Source organism: Grus americana, chromosome 3 (genome assembly GCF_028858705.1).
Source record: "Grus americana isolate bGruAme1 chromosome 3, bGruAme1.mat, whole genome shotgun sequence".
Lineage (NCBI taxonomy): Eukaryota > Metazoa > Chordata > Aves > Gruiformes > Gruidae > Grus > Grus americana.
Window position 1 is genome coordinate 119,941,028 of NC_072854.1, and position 19,926 is coordinate 119,960,953.

Consider the following 19,926-nt stretch of genomic DNA (forward strand, 5'->3'; position numbering starts at 1 on the left):
AAAAAATCAAGCATTTTAGCTACATAGACAATGACTTCATCTACCCAAGCCCCCTATAAGTGCGTGACAGTCATTTGTAAGGGTGCATGCAGGTATGTTACACGGTTAAGATTAAAACTGAATTGTAATTATAAGGTTGAACTATTATATATAATAACAGCATGCGATGATAAAACTGTACGTGGTTGCCCTCTGGTTTCTAATACTTGAGTTAAATGGATTTGGAGAGGAGAAAGGCAAGAAGAAGGGAAGCTGCAGAATCCAAACCTCTTAGCAGTAGTTTGGGGTGTACTTGCTCAAGACCATCCACAATTTTCACAGACACAATCAGTGCGTTTGCCAGTTTGGAAAAGCAAGCATAAGGTCTTTTTGCTAACCAGAATGAAACGGAAAGAACTGAAGTGATTTTGTAAATTCAACATGTGTCTGTTACTGCATAATCCTCTAAACCTCTCCTGTAGGTATCTCTTACACCCAAGAACATCATGGGAAATTCACAAAGATCCGAGCAAAAGCGAAGTAGAAATAATGGAAAGTTAAAACTGCAGTCTAGAATATAGGCTTGTACCACTTTTTACTAGCTTGTTCACTGTAAGCACTTGAAAAAGCCGTCTAGAAAATATACGCTAAAACTTTAATATAAACTATTAAACGATTCTATCTTAATTACTTTTTCTGAGAAATAGTTAAACATCCTTATACCTCTTGTAAGTTCATCAAAAAGGTGCTTTTTACTCCCTTCCTGGCCCAGTACCTGGAGCCCATACAAAAGACAACAGTAAACATACCTCAGGCTAAGTCCTCCTCCAAACCCAGGTTCATTTGCAGCCTCGGTTTTGCTCGTTACTAGGCAAGACCTTTTTGCAGAGCCTGAAGATTGGTAAGCATTAGCAACCTTATTGCAAAGCACTGTGAGAAACATCACGCAAACAGGCTGAAAGAAAAAAAGGGAAACGTCTTCTAGCAGGCATGCAGAATCTTTTTGATTTATCGCAAAAGCAGAAGTTGTTTATAGCAGAAAGATGCTGTTCAATTGACAGCGCCTTGCTGTCAACTGCTGAGTTGGTAACTCTCCTAAGGACTCGAATTACGCTACTAACTCTAATGCTTATGGATGTGAGTCGTCTTATTAACCTAAATGAGGATATCTGCAGTTGTAAGTATATGCCAGTAAGATTTTTTCAAAATTGCTCCACATAAAATGTCTGTGGTCACACTGATTTTGAGAGTGATGAAAGAAAATTGCTTATAATTTTATTTTAAACATTTTAAAAAGATAAGCATAAAATAAAAAGTTACATTTCCTGAGCGCATTAGCATACAAGTTACAAAAGCAGTATTAAAAAGCACTGTACAATTAATAATTACCTCTATCGTAAAATAACAAATAACTCTGGTATCGCTAACACCTGAAAACCAGCATGATGTCCTTGCAAGGACAAACAAAGCCTGATTTTGAAATGGGAATGCATGAAGATGCATATGCATGTGTGCGTATGAACTTTTCCCAACAGCAATGTTTGCACATCCAGGTGACTGCACATATAAAACCAACCTTCATTTTTCCAAAGCCTGAACGCGCGATCACTTGTATCTGCAACTCGGGTTAGAAACATGCATTCATATCAAAACTTGCACAAGTGCAATTTATAGTTATTTTGAACACCCGCTGAAAAGGTGAGCCTTAAATTATCAGCAACATTCAATTCTGGTTAAAGATTTATTTGAAACAACCTCAATTCGCCTTACTGTTATAAAGATCATGTGAATAAACCATAAACTTCCTAACACAGAGAAAGGATTAATTTTTACTAAAATAAACTATGCATTCAGCAACAAGCGAAACACTGAATAACCGCAGCTGCTAACAGATCACAAAAGTGGTTTTAACTTTTGCTGTCACCAGCTGATACGACTTTAATAGTACTAAAACATACGTTGATCTAAAATTTTGCTTAGTAAATATTATAAGAGATTTTTCTTTCTATAAATACTACACTGGTTTGTACAATATTTATGCTTAATTCCTAAAGATTTAAAAGAATTATCTTCAATTACAGTTCCAAATAACTAAGATACTTTGTTAACTAAATTTTCTTTAAAAGGTTTTATCTAATTTTGACTTTGTATTTTTATCATTGCTTATTATTTTGAATTGCTTCCTACTTTTTGCATATGCTTTCCAGACACAAATTCATCCACCCATGCCATCACCGTCATATTTCACACTTTACGACTTCTTAAGCCTTCGCAGTTTTAACTTCCTGAGACCACTTTCAACTTCTTTTTTTCTTTTTTGGATAAGCTTCTCCGAAGACACAGGCTGCAGTTCTGAATAAGATGATGGCATTACAGGCAATTCTTCAGTGGCTGCGCTTGGTTCATTTTGGCTTGTCTGCACTATATTGTTCCTCACAGAAAGAGGCCGGGAGAGGTTTCTTCTCAAAGTTAGTGACTCCTCATCAGACAGAGTCTTTGTCGCGTCTTGTTTAGAAGACAGCTTGGAATTCAGTGGGGTCTTCTCCTCCAGGAATGGACCTAAATAATCATCATCACACTTACTCATTTCTGAACTGCCAGGAATTAGAGCAGTCCCTTCAGAGGATACTTTTTTGAAATCCTCCAGCTTTTCTTCTGAACTACAGCTCTTTTGTTGAGCCTGTGTTTTGGTCACTTTTTGACTTTGTTTTGGACCTCGCAGTGCTGACTCAGAGCTACAAAGAAGGTTCTCGCTTAGAAGACTTGACTTCAACCGCTCCACAGAGTGAGATTTTTGCTGGCTGCTAACATCATCTGGCTGTCTCCGATTAACATAATTTTCCAGCTCTAAACCAGGAAGCTCCAAGCTGCTCTCAGCTGTATTTATGCCATCCTTTAGCTGTTCTGTACTCCTACATTTTGCTTCAGCTTGAGGACTGAGAGAAGTTTGACAGTCGTTCTTTCTGTTCCCTCTCTGCGAGTCCACTGAGCCAAGACACACTTTCTTGGAGCCCTTGCTGATCTGGGGTTTGCTCGTGCTACTTTTCTTTGTTTTTGTCCTTTTCACACTGCAATAAGAAGAAATTTTGATTTTAAATTAAAAAAGAATCTTAACCACCTCAATCTGCCCTTCTTACAAACTCTGAAGCACCACTAGGGCAACCCTCTTTTTGAATGTGGTAAAAACCCCTGTATATCATCTTGACAAGCAGTACTGTTTGTCTGGTGTGGATAATATCAAGTGTTATCCATCTGATTTTCCACTGCACTAGGGGAACCCTATTTATTAATGACTAAGCCATGAAGGAGTTCACATTCTATTCCAAGAGGCAGAACTGGATTCATTACAGATGTTAAGGGTCAACACTGCATAAGTATATTAAATTCCTTCCCAAACTGGCTAGATAAAATAGTTATTTCATAAGTGCCTAAATGATTTCAAACCATTCCCATATATTCACATGCATAATGTATATCTGAGGACTAGAGGGGGGGCAGGCAGGGAGAGGCAGTGTGCACATCTCTGTGTGAGAGTTTCTAATCTCTGTTTTAGAATGTTCCTCTGGAATTTTTCCCAGGACGTTTCAAAGCATTACTTTAAAGTTAACCACTACTCATCTAGTATCAAGCCCGTTCATCTGGGAAGGACTTAGGTAATGCAAGTAGATGATATTCTAAAAGGAATTATACAGGAAAATGGATCACAAGGGACACGATGGAGTGTCAGTACATAAACACTCCTCACCTACAAATCTAAATTTCACATAGGCTGTAAGATGAACTTTATGCAGAAATACTGAAGCTGCGTATGGAAGATTTTGAGCCTAAAGATATTACTGTGGATTGTCCCATGCTGAAACCGCTTTTTGCTGCTGCTGCCGAGCAGTTCCCAGGTCGGCATATCTAACTCTTCAGCAAGAGGGCCCTTCCAAAATAGGCAGAGCTGGCATACCTCCAAATCTAATCTCATTTCTAAAGACAACACAGATGAGACAACATGGGTAAAAAGAAAAGTTGCAAGAGTTCACAGCAAATCCCCGATTCCACAGTTGATTTGGGGCTACTGGCAGCTTGTGCGAGTAAGAATGGCATCCTGGTACAGCAGAGGACCACTAAAACATGCAGCTGACCAACTAACCCTCCCCATCCCCTACACCAGGGACACTCTTTAACTGTGACCAAAGATCCAGACTAATATCGCGGTACGCTGCAGACTCTCAAAATGAACAAAAAAAATATGTTTGCAAAGTGTTTTTCACCAGATTCAAACATCACATATTTATTTTGGCTCAGAGCTTCATTCAAGGAAAAAACACCCTGTTTTGATTCTGCCTAGTGCTATGTGAGATATCTATGTGGGTTGTAATAGCTTTTTTCAGGCTGTACAAAACAACAACGATCATTTTATGTGCTTATCCACACTAGAGTAGTAGTCTCTTAGTAATTTAAAACAATATTTTGTAAAGGAGTTTGTGTTATTTGAAATTGCGTTACATCAGCTAGATTCTATTTACACCCAAATTTTACCAAATTATAAATTTAACACCTTAGAAAGAATAGTGACATACATTTCTTTCAAGATGTCTTGCTTTATCTGCTCATCTAGACTAATCTTAAGCTTCTTGTTCTCAGCAGACTCAGTAAAATATTCAGACGTCCCACTGGAAAGTTCTTCTTTCTGCTCCAAAAGAAAATACAGGTTTAAAACATGACACATCAAGCTATGATTATTCAACATAAAACTCCATTTCTAATACTAAGACTTACAGATGTTCTTCATTATTTTGATCTGAGCAGTCTAAGAGAAACAGAATTATTTTTAATCTTTTAATATTTGGTAGTCTAGTCAGTTCCCTCCCCTTTCAGACTCCCAACAAACATTTTTTTTTTATGCTAAAATATACCGCAAACAAACAAGACTGCAATGTAAAGGACATAGCTTTCCAAACCGTCTGAGGAAACTGTTGGCAAATATTTGACATCTTTGTGGCTCAAACTGTGACAAATGCCAGGAATGTCTCTTGCAGACAGGAGCATGTTTGTCAGTTTTTTTTCCTGAAGAGACTGACTGGCGCAGTGGTCTATACACTTATTCTCAGAAGAATTCCCATAATTTTCCATACTTTGAAAAAAATATACAGAGTGTTATTTGCTCATTTAAGAAGGTAAGGGTTAAAACTTTTAATACTAACATTCAAGCGCTCGCAGCTTGTAGTGGTTGGCTACTACAGGACAACAGGGGAATTCTTTCTGGTCTCAGCTAACAGCAGCACCATGGTTTTATATAATATGAGATTGGGGCGAGAGGGAGGGAAGGAAAATGCTCTTTTTCTTCAAGCTGTGAGCATTTCCTTTCACAATGAAACAATCTCAATGAGAGTAGGGCCATTTGCTGACTTCACTACTAACTACCACATACTTCAAAAAAGTTTTATCTCTGAGGCTATGGAGGAGAGGGGAAAAAATGTGGCAAAGTCAAGAAAAGAAGAGGCTTTGTGCATCTCCTTTTATTTCATACCACTGTTGTTCATCAGCCTGCATGATACAACTTCTGACTGGGGCTCATCAAGCGTAGGGAGTGCTTATTTAGACCATTTTCTTGCTCCACACAGTAAAGCTAGGCAGTAAAAAAGAACTGAAGGAGGTAGAGAAAGACTGCGGAGGCACAAGGCCAAAGCGTGTACATGACCACTGCCTGGAACACCCCTCAGGAACCTGTCACTTACAGGGGATTAAGCCCAAGCCCTGCCCATTTTTATTTCAATTTGAAAGGAGAAGGGGTAAACCTCACCGCTCTTTCCAGAAGAATAAGCCAGTGAAAACAACTTCCTGTTTTGTAAGCAGAAAAATGGGTAGTCAGGCAAAGAAATAAAGCCATTTCCACAATTTAAAAAACTACAGCTGTTTTGAGCCTTCCTTTCAGAGGCAAATTACGCAAACATGTTTGTGTGTATTGATAGATGCATGAAGTTCTGTCCACTAATGCTGCAACATGTGTGTTTACAGCAGGCAGAAAACACATGGGACATACATGCAATGTGATTTAAGCCTCAGAAATCAAGCTTAACTAGTTTAATCTGAGGGATTAATTGCTGCTTCTATTCTTGTTAGAGGTATGGACTCCCCTAATTTGACTAAATACATTTTCATATTTTGTAAACTATTAAAGAAGGGAATATTATTAAGATACTCAAGAGCTTTGCTAATTTTAAGAGAAGACGCATACTCTTAACTGTAAAGTCTTTAGAAATTAGTCTGACTTCCAGTAACATTCACACAACTCTGACTGAAGGATCTTGCACAATCATTCTGCATCAAAGCAGCTGGAGAGCACTCTTTCTTAGCCAGACAGCAGAAGCACAAGCAGCAGCATTTGAACTTTCCTTATTCTGCTTTATGGTTAAGGCTAATTCTATTAAATCTTCTTCAGTCCTCAGCTGAGGACATCAACACAGCACACTGGGTGAGGATCGCCAGTCTGCTAAGGTAGTTCTTGTAGACGTGGTAAACAATGGGTGGAAAGGAGCACTGTGGATAAAATCCAGAGGAGGGCTGGGGACAGTTCCCATCCACACGTACTCACTACTGCAGATAAGCAATAAACCTCAGTTCTAACTTGCATGTGATTGTGAACAGTGCACGATCATTGCCTGGAGCGTACCATCACGCCAGGGTGTGAAGAGCAGACCCTGGAGAGAGGCAGAGATGACGAAGCCACGTCGCTCGTGAGTTGAGTCAGCCTGGAGTTAATGGTCCAGAGTTGAAGGGCTAACAGATTCCCTCACTGTGCTGTCGTCAACCTTTTATTTTGTTTTCTAATAACTTATCACATAAAGCAGTGACAGAAAAGGGTTAAGGCATTAAAAAAATTAAAAATCAAAATGATTTATATGTGAAACACTTCTGAACATGCCCTCTAAGTACAGTAGATTTTCCCCTTGGAACCACACCCTGTAAGTGCTGTATTTTGAGAGCTGAACAATTAACATAAGGCATATGAGTCAGTCTTTGAAAGACTCTGTGGGAACCAGAGAGCCTTTTGCTATTAGGAGTGATGTAAACTCCCTAAGGCTGGAATAAGTCCACAATAGAAGTCAGAGAGAGTCATAAATAACAACAATGGGCACTCCATATACTACTAAGACACTCAGCCATTATTGGTGATACTTCCTTTATTTTCTTTATTAGACTTAATAATTTTAGTTAATTAAAAAAAATAAAAACCACTGTCTGTTTTGAGAATACTATTTATTTCCTATGGGAACTTCAGGACTTGTTAAAGAAAGAAAAAAAGCTAATCTGCTCTCATCCTGTCTAGTAATCCCAAATTCCTTTTAGGCAGTGAAATAATTAAAGAAAAATATTCCAGGCATAAAAAGGAGGACAGCAGAAGCAGACATCATATAAACAATGACACCATGACAGAGAAAAACGTCAAAGCACCGCCAGACTTGTGACTTGACTTTGAAAGAGCTGCAGGGAGTGGGATTGCTGCTAACAAATTAAAACCACATTTCTTGGCAAATTGTTAAAGACAGACATATTTACATTTGTATAGAGACTGGGTGGGCACAAAAGATTAAAATACTTCTTTAGCCCTTGAACTGCCAAGTTCTATTAGAAATATGTGCTCTTAAAATCCTAGGGTAAGCCTGCTCCTTTTTGTCACTAAAACTCAGAAAAGAAGGGCCTGTAGAAATGAAGCTTACAAAATCTTACCATCCTACCTGCTCATAATACTAGCCTCTCAAAACCTGATTTTAAGATCTTTAATACTTATCCAAAGAAATGTCTGGGAAAAAAACCCCTCTATTAAGACCTACAGAGAAACATGCCTGTTAGGCACACAATATACTCACTTTAAGGCTTATCAAATTGAAAATTCATTCTTTTACTATCTTGCTCAACTTACTATCTCACTCAAAATGAAAAAGAAACCCTCCAAAATGTAAATCTGGTGCCTGCCATGTGCAGCTCTCTCTAGGACAGCCCAATTCAGCAGTACAGCATTAAATACCTGTAAAAGAACTACTCATCGATGTGCACTTGTGAAGGATCTTTACAACTCATTATCCTAAAGAAGAGTGAAAGGTTTGGCCTTTTCAGCCTGTTAAGAATACTCATACAAATACTGATTTTTTTTTTTTTTTTTTTTCTTTTCAGTCTAGGGTTTGGGATGCTGGCTGAAAGAAAAATACTTGAAGTGAACAATGCTGCCCCCCTTTTCCCACCTCTTGGTTTCATACTTTCTAGTTGTCTCCTACCATGCTCAAGATAACAGTTGCACATGCTTACGTATCAATAAAGTAACACTAAGGGATAATTAACTTTGTGTCTGGTTAACAAAAAACCATAATTAAAACCAGACATTGTTTCTGAATTGCATTTATCAATGTGGCTCAACTTGCGCATCAGAAATACTTAATAGAAAACATCAGTGGGTCCAATAAATCAAATTTAGTATCAGAGTGGCATACGAGAAGGGAGTCAGTATAATAATGTAGACAAAGTAATGAAATAAAGTATTATCCCAGGCACACACAAGTGAATAAAATTAAAATTAGTAAACCAAATCAGACAGAAACAGTTATTTAGGGGAGCTTTACGTGAGCTTGCAATTGCATGATTTCTCTTAACGTTCCTCTAAGCAGTATCATGAGCTCAACCATTTAAGATAAGCTTCAGGTTTCAGAACTGTTCTAATAGATGACTGGCAGATCAGAGAGGTCGGTCAGGATAAAACAGAAAAGGGCTCCTGAAGCAAGCGAGGAGGCTTGTCAGTGAAGGATGAATCAGACACTATAATCTAACTGATAGAAAACTGAGGGACACAGGACTTTGGGTCTAGTAGTCTGCCCTCTCCCATCCCACATGAAGGAAGAGCTTCCCGCAATTTCACGATGCAAATTCTTCAGCGTTCCCAATGTAGTGATGCATCTGTCCTAGCAATTCTACTTATGAACTCCAACCACATCATAAAACATTCACAGAAGTTTTCCAAGTACAGAAATGGGTATTATTCTCAACCTGAAATGCAGTTCCTCAACTCGGCTTGCAGAATGTTGCTCTACATTTTAAAATGGACTGTACTGCTCTATATGTCAGTTCCAGCAAAGAACATTAAGGATCATTCCATGTTACACTTGGGAGTACTGATTTTTCATTTGAAATAGGTATTTTTTAAAGAATGCTGGTGGTTTTAAAAAATGCATTCTTTTCAAGACTGAAATTGGAGAAACAACCAGAGAAAACTGCGTCTCTCCAGCGAGGAGCAGAACTACCCACGGCTTAGTACAGAAAGCAAAATTTAACTCCTGGATCAAAACAGTCTTCATTAACTACTACCAAAATTAATTTTGATTTGACACCATGGTTCTTAACTATTCAGTTTTTGCTTCTCAAGAGTCCCTATGGTCTGTACTATTTAGTCCAAGAGTTGGCCCAACCTGTTACAAGCCCCTGTGATACACATTCCACTTTCTCAAAATACAAGGTGTGAACCCGGGTTTCTCATTCAATACGTAAGTCCTGGCAATTCCAAACACTCCAAAGGTCCCCAGAGCATCATCAGATTAGCTCAAAGCATATGACTTCTATGAGGAAAATGCCTTCTTGCTTTTGAAGTCTTTTGTCTGGATTTTAATAGTATTTTACATATAGCAGGAATCCCAGACTATTCTGAATGCAGGAAATTCAGAGTTCCCTAAATTTGCATTTGAACACTTGCTAGATAACAGAAAACAGAGGAATCCCAATAAGCTGTAAATGGCATAAGACTAATAAAAATGTGATACTTCATAAAACCCCTAAAGTTGCAGGGGGGCCTTTTTAAAAATTGATATACATCTGTAACACAGCTAGCAAGAACATACATAACCCTTTTTAAAGCCACAGAAGGTGCTCCTGAAACAAACGATTTATTTACATACTGAGAAGCACGTGATACATGCTGCATGTATTTGCTTGAAGGCAAAAGCGTTAAAATTAATGTTAAGTAATTGAGCTATTAATCATTCTGATTTTATACACTGATGCTACAAGACTCAGATTCTATCTTCACAGAAAATGTCCACTGATAAGAAACAGAGGAAAAGGCAATAGCTTTTCGACCAAAGTAACTTCTCTCAATGACACTGAAGAAAAGTGTAAAGCATATTGATGCTGATTTTTTGGTTTTTTTAAGAAAACCAACATCTTAGCATCCTCAGAGCTAGCCTTTCCCATGAATTTTAAGGGTTGTCCCTTCAGTAGTTACGAAAAAGGACACGCATGCAAGATAGACATGTATTATTTTGTAAAAAAGTCTTTAAAGCATAAGAAGATAGAATTTTATGTGGAGCTCGACCCCTTTCTCCAGCCTACAAACCATGAGGGAAGGAATCAACTACTCAATCATCATGAGTACCTGGAAAAGCAAGGCATTCCTGTAATCCTCTACTACAGCTTTTAACAGTCTGACATGAGGATCCTCCATCTGCCTACCAAATCTAAACGGTATATCAGAGTCAACCAGTACAGATATCTAAACGACTATCAGAATATTACTTAGCATACATGATGTCTACAACATGATTCATGTGATTCTGCCCCTCTACTCCACTCTTGTGAGACCGTACCTGGAGTACTGCGTCCAGCTCTGGGGGCCCCAGTACAAGAGAGACATAGAGCTGTTGGAGCGAGTCCAGAAGAGGGTCATGAAGCTGATCAGAGGGCTGGAGCACCTCTTCTATGAGGACAGGCTGAGAGAGTTGGGGTTGTTCAGCCTGGAGAAGAAAAGGCTCCAGGGAGATCTAATTGCGGCCTTCCAGTACCTGAAGGGGGCTTACAGGAAAGATGGTGAGGGGCTGTTTATCAGGGAGTGTAGTGACAGGACAAGGGGTAATGGGTTCAAGCTGAAGGAGGGTCGATTTAGGTTAGATGTTAGAAAGAAATTCTTTACTGTGAGGGTGGTGAGGCACTGGAACAGATTGCCCAGAGAAGCTGTGGATGCCCCATCCCTGGAAGTGTTTAAGACCAGGCTGGATGGGGCTTTGGGCAACGTGGTCTAGTGGAGGGTGTCCCTGCCCATGGCAGGGGGGTTGGAACTAGATGATCTTTGAGGTCCCTTCCAACCCAAACCATTCTGTGATTCTATGATATACTTTAAAACTTCAATTCTTACAGAAAAAAAATCTGGAAAAGAATACATCAATTTTAAAACCCAACTGTTCTCTTTATACAATTACAATAGTGTTTAACAACTGTAAAAGCTCTTGGAAAGAATAACTAATACTCTTCATCTTGCTGGATATACGGAAGCAAAATATGTAAAACAGGCAGAACTGCACAGCCCAGGAGATAATTACTGTTCAACAATTTAGTCAATATTTTAGCCTGGTTTCCAAAACAAATACCACCACCACCACCAAAGCCCCCACGATTTCTGAGCTCACACTAGGGATTTGTCCCTCTAAATAATTTCAAATCATTACAAATTGTTCAAAAATCCTTCTGTGAACTTTAGCATCACATATTTCAGCTTACTGTTCAGTCAAGTTATGAAATTCCTATTAGTCGTAACACATTTCTGCCAAAGGCTGAGGAACAGATTGCTCTTTAAAACAATTTAAAAAAAAAAAATCTGCCAAATATTCTTTGCCCAACAGGAATACAGAGAATTATTATAAAAAAACTGAAGTAATTTAAACCTTTTAAAGTCCTAGAGTCATCAAAATCTCACAGATGCACATCAGCTAAATAAAACCTTTAGCTCACTGTAGCTTTAAACATTGTCACTGCAGCCTTCCCACCCTGCACCTTTGTTGGAGGTGCCCGTCCTCTCAAAGTCTGCAGAGAGGAAAGAACATCCATTCACTGCAAAGTCCAGAATCTTAGCTCAAATCCACATTAACCACCAGCATAAGCTGTGACAGCAAGAGAGTGAGAGGGGAGAGGAAAATGAGGGAGGTGAAAGGATGATGACAGATGATAATATCTTAAATAACCACAAGGCTTTGACAAATGAGATCTTGTGAACGCTGCTAAGTAGTTACATTTAAATCAACTGGAGCACTCATATAAGCAGTAACTACCAAAATCAGTAAAAGATTATTCAATTTGTCCCTACTTTTTGAAGATTGCTTCATATGGAAATAATTTTATGTGCTTAATCATTTATACTGCAGTTACAGAACCTTTTGTATTTCTGCTATCCTTCATCTGGATTTTGCACAATGAGAGGTACATTATCATTTATTGAAGACGTATTCAACTATTGGCTTTAAGACAATTTAAGTCTTTGTATTTCATTCCATATATACTCTAATATTCTGTCTGCTCTTCAGATAAATAATGCTATGGGAGAAAGATTTTTAGATCAGTTCCTTGTTGCAATATCTTGGCCTTTTTCCAAAGATTGTACAGTTAATTCACTCAGCATTATGCATGAACACTGTAATTGCTCTTTTCAGTAAAAATACTGCGCATTTATCAACAGATGATTTTCATTTACAATCCTAGTGCCCCTCTACCCATCTCTATGAGGTTACTCCAGTCTTGACTAATTGAAATAATTGTGTCTGATTTCATTTCATCATTTGTCTACTTCTCTGGATCATTAATATAAAAAACAGCAGACATCTATTAGGCTTTTGCCGTGCAGAAAATAAATCAGTTTGTAAGCTATAAGAAGAAACTAAGACAAGTTCAGACAAATCTCACTTAGGCAATTCACCGCATTACCACTCTCAGGTGTCCTCCCCTCCCCTTTTGCAGGAGGTTCCTACCCCACTGCAAGGTTGGCAGAAGGGAGCACACACACACGCCCCAGCTGCTCCCACCCACAATTCAATGCACTAGCTTAAAAACCAGAGAAGTTTGGTTTGCATGAATCCACAAGACCATGATACACAGCAAGATGAGATGCGGGCACACAGCCCTTTTGGCAAACTCTGCTATAGGAGTGGTAATCTCCAAGGAGAGGAGGCAGACAGCTGGGACAAAAGGGAATATTGTAAAACTGCTGAAGCATTGCTCTTTATGAGCAAGTCAAAGACATTAGTATCATTACTTCGTGATGTAGTTTGTCAGAGAGAGCAGTCTTATGATTCAAGCTAATTTAAAGCTATCCTGACACTGAAAGGGAAATCTCACCCTTACCCAACATATGGTCCTGCCAAGTCTCTGTATCAACACTAGCACTTACACAGACACACTGAGAGTCTCACCTAAGTGATCCAGCTGAAAGCTAACCATGCAAACAACAAAAAAACCAACCCCAAAACAAAACAAAAAAATCAAACACCCTTGTTTTCAGAGGGATCAATGAATTAACCCAGCTCCCCATACTGACAGACACTGAGGACAAGAATCCATGGCTAAGAGATGAGAAGGCAGGAGGGACTGCATGTTTCAGTATAATCAGCCTTACATCAGCTTCAGCAGAACATGAAGGATGAGTAGAAAAAAAACTGACAAAGCTGTAAGCGTCAAAAGGGAAAACTCACCAAAGAGAAAAGCAGTTCCTTAACCTGTTCCACTGTGTGGTACATGGCGATGGTTCATTAGTCTGCAGTTTCCCCCCACTTCTATCTTTTTGAAAAAAAGTAGTGAACTCTGTTGATACAGTTAGCAAACTACAGCTTAATATTAAGTTGTTTTCCTCCAGCTATGTTTCCTATAATGACTGAAAAGAATTAAGCACATTATGTGAAAACACATAAAAACTAGGTTTTATGAAATTTAAAAAAGGATAACGAGATCAGAACCCATCAACAAGACAAGTATTACAACAAATGTAACATTAACGTGTGTTTTGAATGTTACTTCCAAACCAGAGTAACTATCAGCTGCTACCTAAAGGAGTGGTCCTCCTCTCTTCATCCAAACCCTGGCTGCGTGCTCCTGCAACATTTTTTGTGTCACAATAGGCATCTGTGCGGGTACAGGATGAGATGGTTCAGTGAACTGACGTGACGGGAAACGAATACTCCAGCAAAAAAGAGAGAAACTTCACAAATAAGTCATTTTCTGCTGGATCAAGTCAATGAACTAATTCATTCCCAACTGAAGAATCACTTGGTCCATTGTAACCAGAAAGGAAAGGAGTATGTAGCTGGAACTAGAGGGGACGTGGACTGACCTTTTCAGTGGTAGCCCACCATTATAGTAGTTTAACTGTGATATTATATATATGTATATATACACACACAGCTCCACGCCAAGATTAGCACTTATACAATGTGAATTGTGCAATTTCACAATGTTTCCTTCTTCCCCTACCCAATATGATATCACTTAACAATAAGAGTCTTTAAAGTATTCAAGATAACTAAATTCCACATAAAATATTCTACTAATCTTTACAAATTGCTGCTATCTGAAAAAAGTTTTCATTCTACCTTCCAACAGGCACACTATTCCAGCAGCATATACTGTAAAGTCTCCTGTTGATTACAGCTAAGTGCATGTTTTTATGAAAGAACCAGAAGCCTCTTCCCAGCATAATCAAAATCCAAGCAAATCATGTAATTTATGCTCTTACAAGTTTTGAGAAAAAGAATTCTCTAGTGTACCTGAAGTATATTACAATGACAAAATTTATAAAATTAGAAATGTAAGAAGAAGATTAAATAGTTTGCTTATACTTCTCTGTTGAGGATTTAAAAAGCACCGGGCATATCTTTAGCACTTTTCTTCTCCTTGTGTACTTATGCAGGTTTGTTTGTTTTTAAGAGTAATATTCTGTTTGGAAAAGAATCTTTCTTTTTGTATAATATTCTCTGTAACTTAACAAGGCTCAGTCAGTGGAAACCCTGAGATCATTTTAATCAAGACAGGATCTCCTACTCCCCACTTTCTTTTCTGATTTCACAAGAACAGTAATTTCAAATTTCCACTTTAATATCATCATTAGCTTAACCTCTTTCATGCTTTCCCTACAACCGCTTCCTCTCATAGATTCTAGTATAAAGCTGATGTGGTTATCAATGAATACTCCATTGTTAGCACATTTTCAAATGCTCACAAGCCTCCAATAAGTCTTCCACCCATTTCCATTTCCACTGTTTCTTCCGATAACCCATTTCCAATTTTCCATTTTAGCTCTCTACATAATAATCATCAAGAAAATGTCGTCATTGACAAAGATGACTAATCTCTCCAGAGCTCTCATATATTTCCCTGGGTTTCCTCTTTTGCCATGTTCCCAAAACTGTCGTCTTTTTCAAGATAAAACCATTCAAGATTACAAACACAGTTTGGCAAAACAGGAAACAATGGTTTTATGTTTAAACTTGGCATTAATCAGCCAGGCTATTCTTCCATCTTTTCCCTGAGACTTCCAATGTGCTCATGTATTTTCAATAACTTGCTGTACTGTTTATTTAATAGAGATTTTCCTTCTTCCAAAATGATTATTACTGTCTGCAGCCTGATTTTTAGATATGACCGCAGGAACACCTGTTTCTAAATAGATTTTAGAACTTAGAAAAGTACATCTCAATAGATTTCCTTCTATTTCAGCTCTACTCCTTAGAAGTGCCCTCAAATCTTTTATTAGTTTATGCTTAAAGCTAATTTGACAGAGACTGCCTAAGCCACCTTTTCCTTCATCTTACAAGATGCATCACAGAAGGCTTCAAATGGCTTCTCTCAGCAATTGATGCTAAGGTTTGTGCTTGTGAATCTCTCCTAAGCAATCTATTTCTGATCTTTCCCAAGATGTAGGACATAAGAATTTCATTTAATATCTGACTACATCCCTTGAAACTCTTAGTTCAGTCACCACCTATTTCAGAGATACAGAGAATAGCCCCAAAGGCAGTGAAAATGCAAAGAATGAAGTGCTGAAGATAGGTGAAGGAAGAGTGAGTTGCAATGAGTGAAAGAAATGCGTCTGTATGAGGCTGACATAAAACTGGTTCCAAGTAATGGGAAAGCAGGGCATTCAGACTGACTTTTCTTGACAAAGTTGAGGAATGAAAGCTTGACCCAAACCGTAAAATAGCATAAAAGCAGTTTAAACAAAAAAAGATTAAGTCTTGACTAAGTCAATCACAGTGACATTAAGCAACACTGAAAAGTGACAGAGTCTCCATTAACGTATAGTCAACTACTTTTATAAAACACAGATAGGCCCTCAAAACCAAGGGTGTGAGCTGATTAAACATATAAAAGAACTTGCACGCAAGGTTATGAAATTATTCAAACCCAAACAACATAGAGAAAAACAAAACATATGCCTCATTTTTAGCCCATGACAGAATATACTGGAGTGTATCAACGGAAAGGTCTTCTGGGTGGTCTTCTGTAGTCTCATTTAGAGTTCAAGCATACTCGCTGCTAAATTGCATAGAGAAAAGCACACACACAAAGTGCAGATCCTCAGCCTTTACTTCTGCAGTGCCAAAAACTTGAAATTACCTCTCAGTGGCGATCAAACACTCCCCCAGTTTGGCAAAGTACTGAACTGAGTATATGACAAATTCATTACTAATGTGCTGTAGAAATTCTGGATCAACAAAACAGTCCGGAATGGACTCTTTACATTACAGTGGCAAGAATTAAAAAGATACTTTAAAACATCTGCTGAGGGTCTCTTCGTATCTTGTTAGTTCTTCAAATCAGGACAGATGGCTTAGCGATAATGTTATCTTATTCTCTCCTACCAACATGCTACTCTGACTCTTCCAGCCAGTTCTATGCACACCTATTGCACCTGTAAGTAAAGCAAACTCCCAAGACTTTATTACTGATTAAGTTATGATCCCACCAAGAGATGTATTCTTTTTTTAAACATGAAACTGTTTACACTCCCTTTTAAGCAACAAGGAGTTTCCATAGATCAAGATTAAATTTTGAAATAGTCAAGCTAAAGTTCGTAACATTATATTTTTCATTTGCCTTCTCTTTACCAGACACAATCATTTGAAAGAAACTAAAGAAAACTTTTCTCATCTTTTATTTTATGTAAAGGTAAAAATACCAAATGAGGGAACTGGATATCTCATAAGAGATACTTAAACAAGAAAAAAAAAAAGGTAAATTATTTCTCAGTCAAAATGCAGAGACAGGATTTTCTACTTAAAGCATCTAAGTAGTTTTCAAGACAATACTGAGAAAGTAATAATTTTCAAAATAGAAAAGTAGTTCTAAAGCAGTTAGTTGTGCGTTTGTTGTTTGGTTTTTTTCTGAGAGAGAAAACATTTGCTTGATCCTTTGACATTTAAGAATACTTACCAATCTAGGAATCAAGATAATAAAATCTCCATTTAGTATAAAAAATAAAAACACCCTGCTTGATACTAAAAAAATACTAAGTTGAATGAGTAGAACTTTTTCCAAGGGTCAAATATACTTTAATACATCTAAGATAAACTACTAAAACATACATAGACCTCAGCGTGCAACACTGACTCTTACTGTGAGTACAGAACAGACCGCCTGCCGTACAGCAGGCCACTTGGGTCAATGTGAGGACTCCTGAGACAATCAGCAGTTAACTGCAGCATAAAATTCATAAGCCTTTGACCCTGATAAAGCCTTCAGGATGAAATATTTAAGTAGAATTGTTTATCGTATTTAACTACACACCAGTGTCTTTTTTTCCATACATTTTTGGGGATTTTTTTTTTCCCAGCAGGGCTAGCACTGATCCATTTCAACTGTTTTGCAGAACGAGTGCTAGGAAAACATACAAGAAACCCATAGACATTAAAAACTGCCCCATTATAATCTTGGCAAGTAAAATGTTACAAGGACAAAATATAAAGGAAAAAAAAAAGATTCTTAAATCAAGGTGCTAAAATCATACCTAGCTGTCTAATACATGGTCTTTTTCTCTGAGCCTTACGTGGCTCAGAAAATGCTGAGTTTCCAGAAATTCCCATTTTTGTCTGCTTCAGAATGTCTTTTTGAATACTTTAGCCTGACAGCTAATGTGACTTTCTGGTTCAAGATGACAGTCACAAATATGTGAATAACTACATCTACATATAAACATTCATCTTACCATTATAAAATAAACCAGAAAATTTATAGAATGGTTTTGTACATACCAATACACCATTTTCACATGTCCAAGCACCTGGATTAGATTCAAGTTTACTGACACAGACTATAAATTTGTCTGGAAACACACGTAGCTCTATATAAAAATAATTGAAAAGATGATTACAAAAATTATAACCATATTCAAAATCACACATAATGAAAACATATATGTTATTTTAGTAAACAATTTATTTTTTAAATTGCACACTAACTCAGTTCATGCACTCCACTAGTTTAACTACTCTCTTCAACATACCATCTCCCCTTTTGTTTTGCTTTTTTTTAAACCATTCAAAAAAATCAATAAGTCAGAGTAAGTTTAGTTCCCAAGAGAATCATCATGGCTGCACATTAGTCCACCTGCACTTCTAGACAAATACATCAGACAGAACCAACAGACAAACCACTTAACGGTGATTTCTTTTATGCTATTCTGGCGATGAGTCTTTTCATCACAAAAGCTGTAAACTATGTTTGTAATACAGCACGACATATTCAATCAGGACTTGGCATAAAAACTCAGCATAAGGCTATGTGTTTCAAACTCTGCCTACAGTGATTTTTGAAGTAATTAAACAAATTGGTTAACTGCTACTGAATTACGTATTTTTCTCACGATCACATGGTTTGTTGTGAACACAAAGTTTCTATTTACAAAGAATCAAAAATTGAAGGGTTCCCAGATTAGAATAGACCAGACAAAGTTTTATGCAGTACCTAGCAATGCTATGTAAAGCATAGCTGGATATTTTGTTATTTTATATATCAGATTATTAGCTTCATACTTTCAGCTTAGATTTTTTTGGTTTTGATTTTTGTTTTGGTTTCATAAAAAGAAAGTTACTAATTTTTAAAGTTAGTTATACCTCAAATACAAGCCATAGCACCCTATTTTCTGGGACAAGAAAGAGACAAGGCTTGCAGAAAAAACATGAGGTTGACCTCAAAGATTTTTTTGGTACAATATATCCTCATAACAAATCAAGTATAGGCATTATGCACACAATTTGCCAGTGACTATCAGGTCATCCATATGGGCGACTGCCTCTCCACAAGCTACTGCTGCTTCACCAACAGCAGCATATCTCCATTAGTATCTGACAAACCTTTTTGAGTGCATACCAGCTGTGATTCTAGAGTCATTACAACGAAAGATGGGGATGTTCAAACACATTATCTTGCATTTGCCATTGGCTGAAAAAGCATACACAGAGACCTCAGCTGCATCTGTACTGGCACAACAGCTTGTTAAGCTACTATAACTTGATAATGAGTATGAGCCTTTCATAACCCTTTCAGAAATATTAACTCTGTTAGTGAAACCACATCTGAGGAAGTATTCATGCTGTGCCTTATGTCCAGACTATTCTTTCTCTGCTCATATCCTCAAGATCTGAAAAGCCACCCGCAAAGGTCTAGTACAATGGCTTTCAAACTGCGAACAGTCTATGGACATCTTCCAAATGGGCCACAAAAGAAAAGCTGGACAACTGTTGCGAGGACTGAATTTGTTATGTGGGGTTCCAGTAATAGCCTCTTAGGTAAGTTTACTTTAGATATTGAGTGAGTATCACCAATTAAAGTATGCAAGATTCTTCTTCTATTAGGCTCAACGTCTGTTTTTTGTTTGTGAAGTCCTAGGTGTGTCTTACAGAACGGAAACAGTGGTGTCAAATTATTTCTTTTTTTGAGGATGTGTGCTTATTTTGCTATTTATTGGGAGTGAAATCCAGCAAAATGAAGTTATTTCTTGTTAGGAACTTCATGTGGAAGCAAAGTTTTGACTGCAGCATCAGAACCTCTCTTCTTGGCAGCACTAGTAGGTCAAGTTCATTCCAGTTAGACATTTTTATTGTTACATTTTAGAACTATCTCACTTGCTGGCTAACAAAATGAAAGTGTCTTTAGGTATTCATT

General features: G+C 37.7%; 1 protein-coding gene across 8 annotated transcripts in view; it reads right to left on the reverse strand.

Moving 5' to 3' along the window:
- Window positions 1-1,220: 1,220 nt before the first annotated feature.
- The window catches only part of SLX4IP (SLX4 interacting protein), a 78,582-nt gene continuing 59,876 nt past the window's right edge, over window positions 1,221-19,926 (reverse strand). For 6 of the 8 annotated variants that reach the window (XM_054819946.1, XM_054819945.1, XM_054819940.1 and 3 more), the window contains 3 exons: window positions 18,015-18,103; window positions 4,548-4,660; window positions 1,221-3,047 (listed from right to left, as the gene is read on the reverse strand). In XM_054819946.1, coding sequence (XP_054675921.1) covers window positions 2,231-3,047; window positions 4,548-4,660; window positions 18,015-18,103 — 1,019 coding nt within the window. In that variant the 3' untranslated portion in view covers window positions 1,221-2,230. The remainder of the gene's footprint in view (window positions 3,048-4,547; window positions 4,661-18,014; window positions 18,104-19,926) is intronic. The other 2 variants (XM_054819943.1, XM_054819944.1) reach the window with 1 other exon arrangement.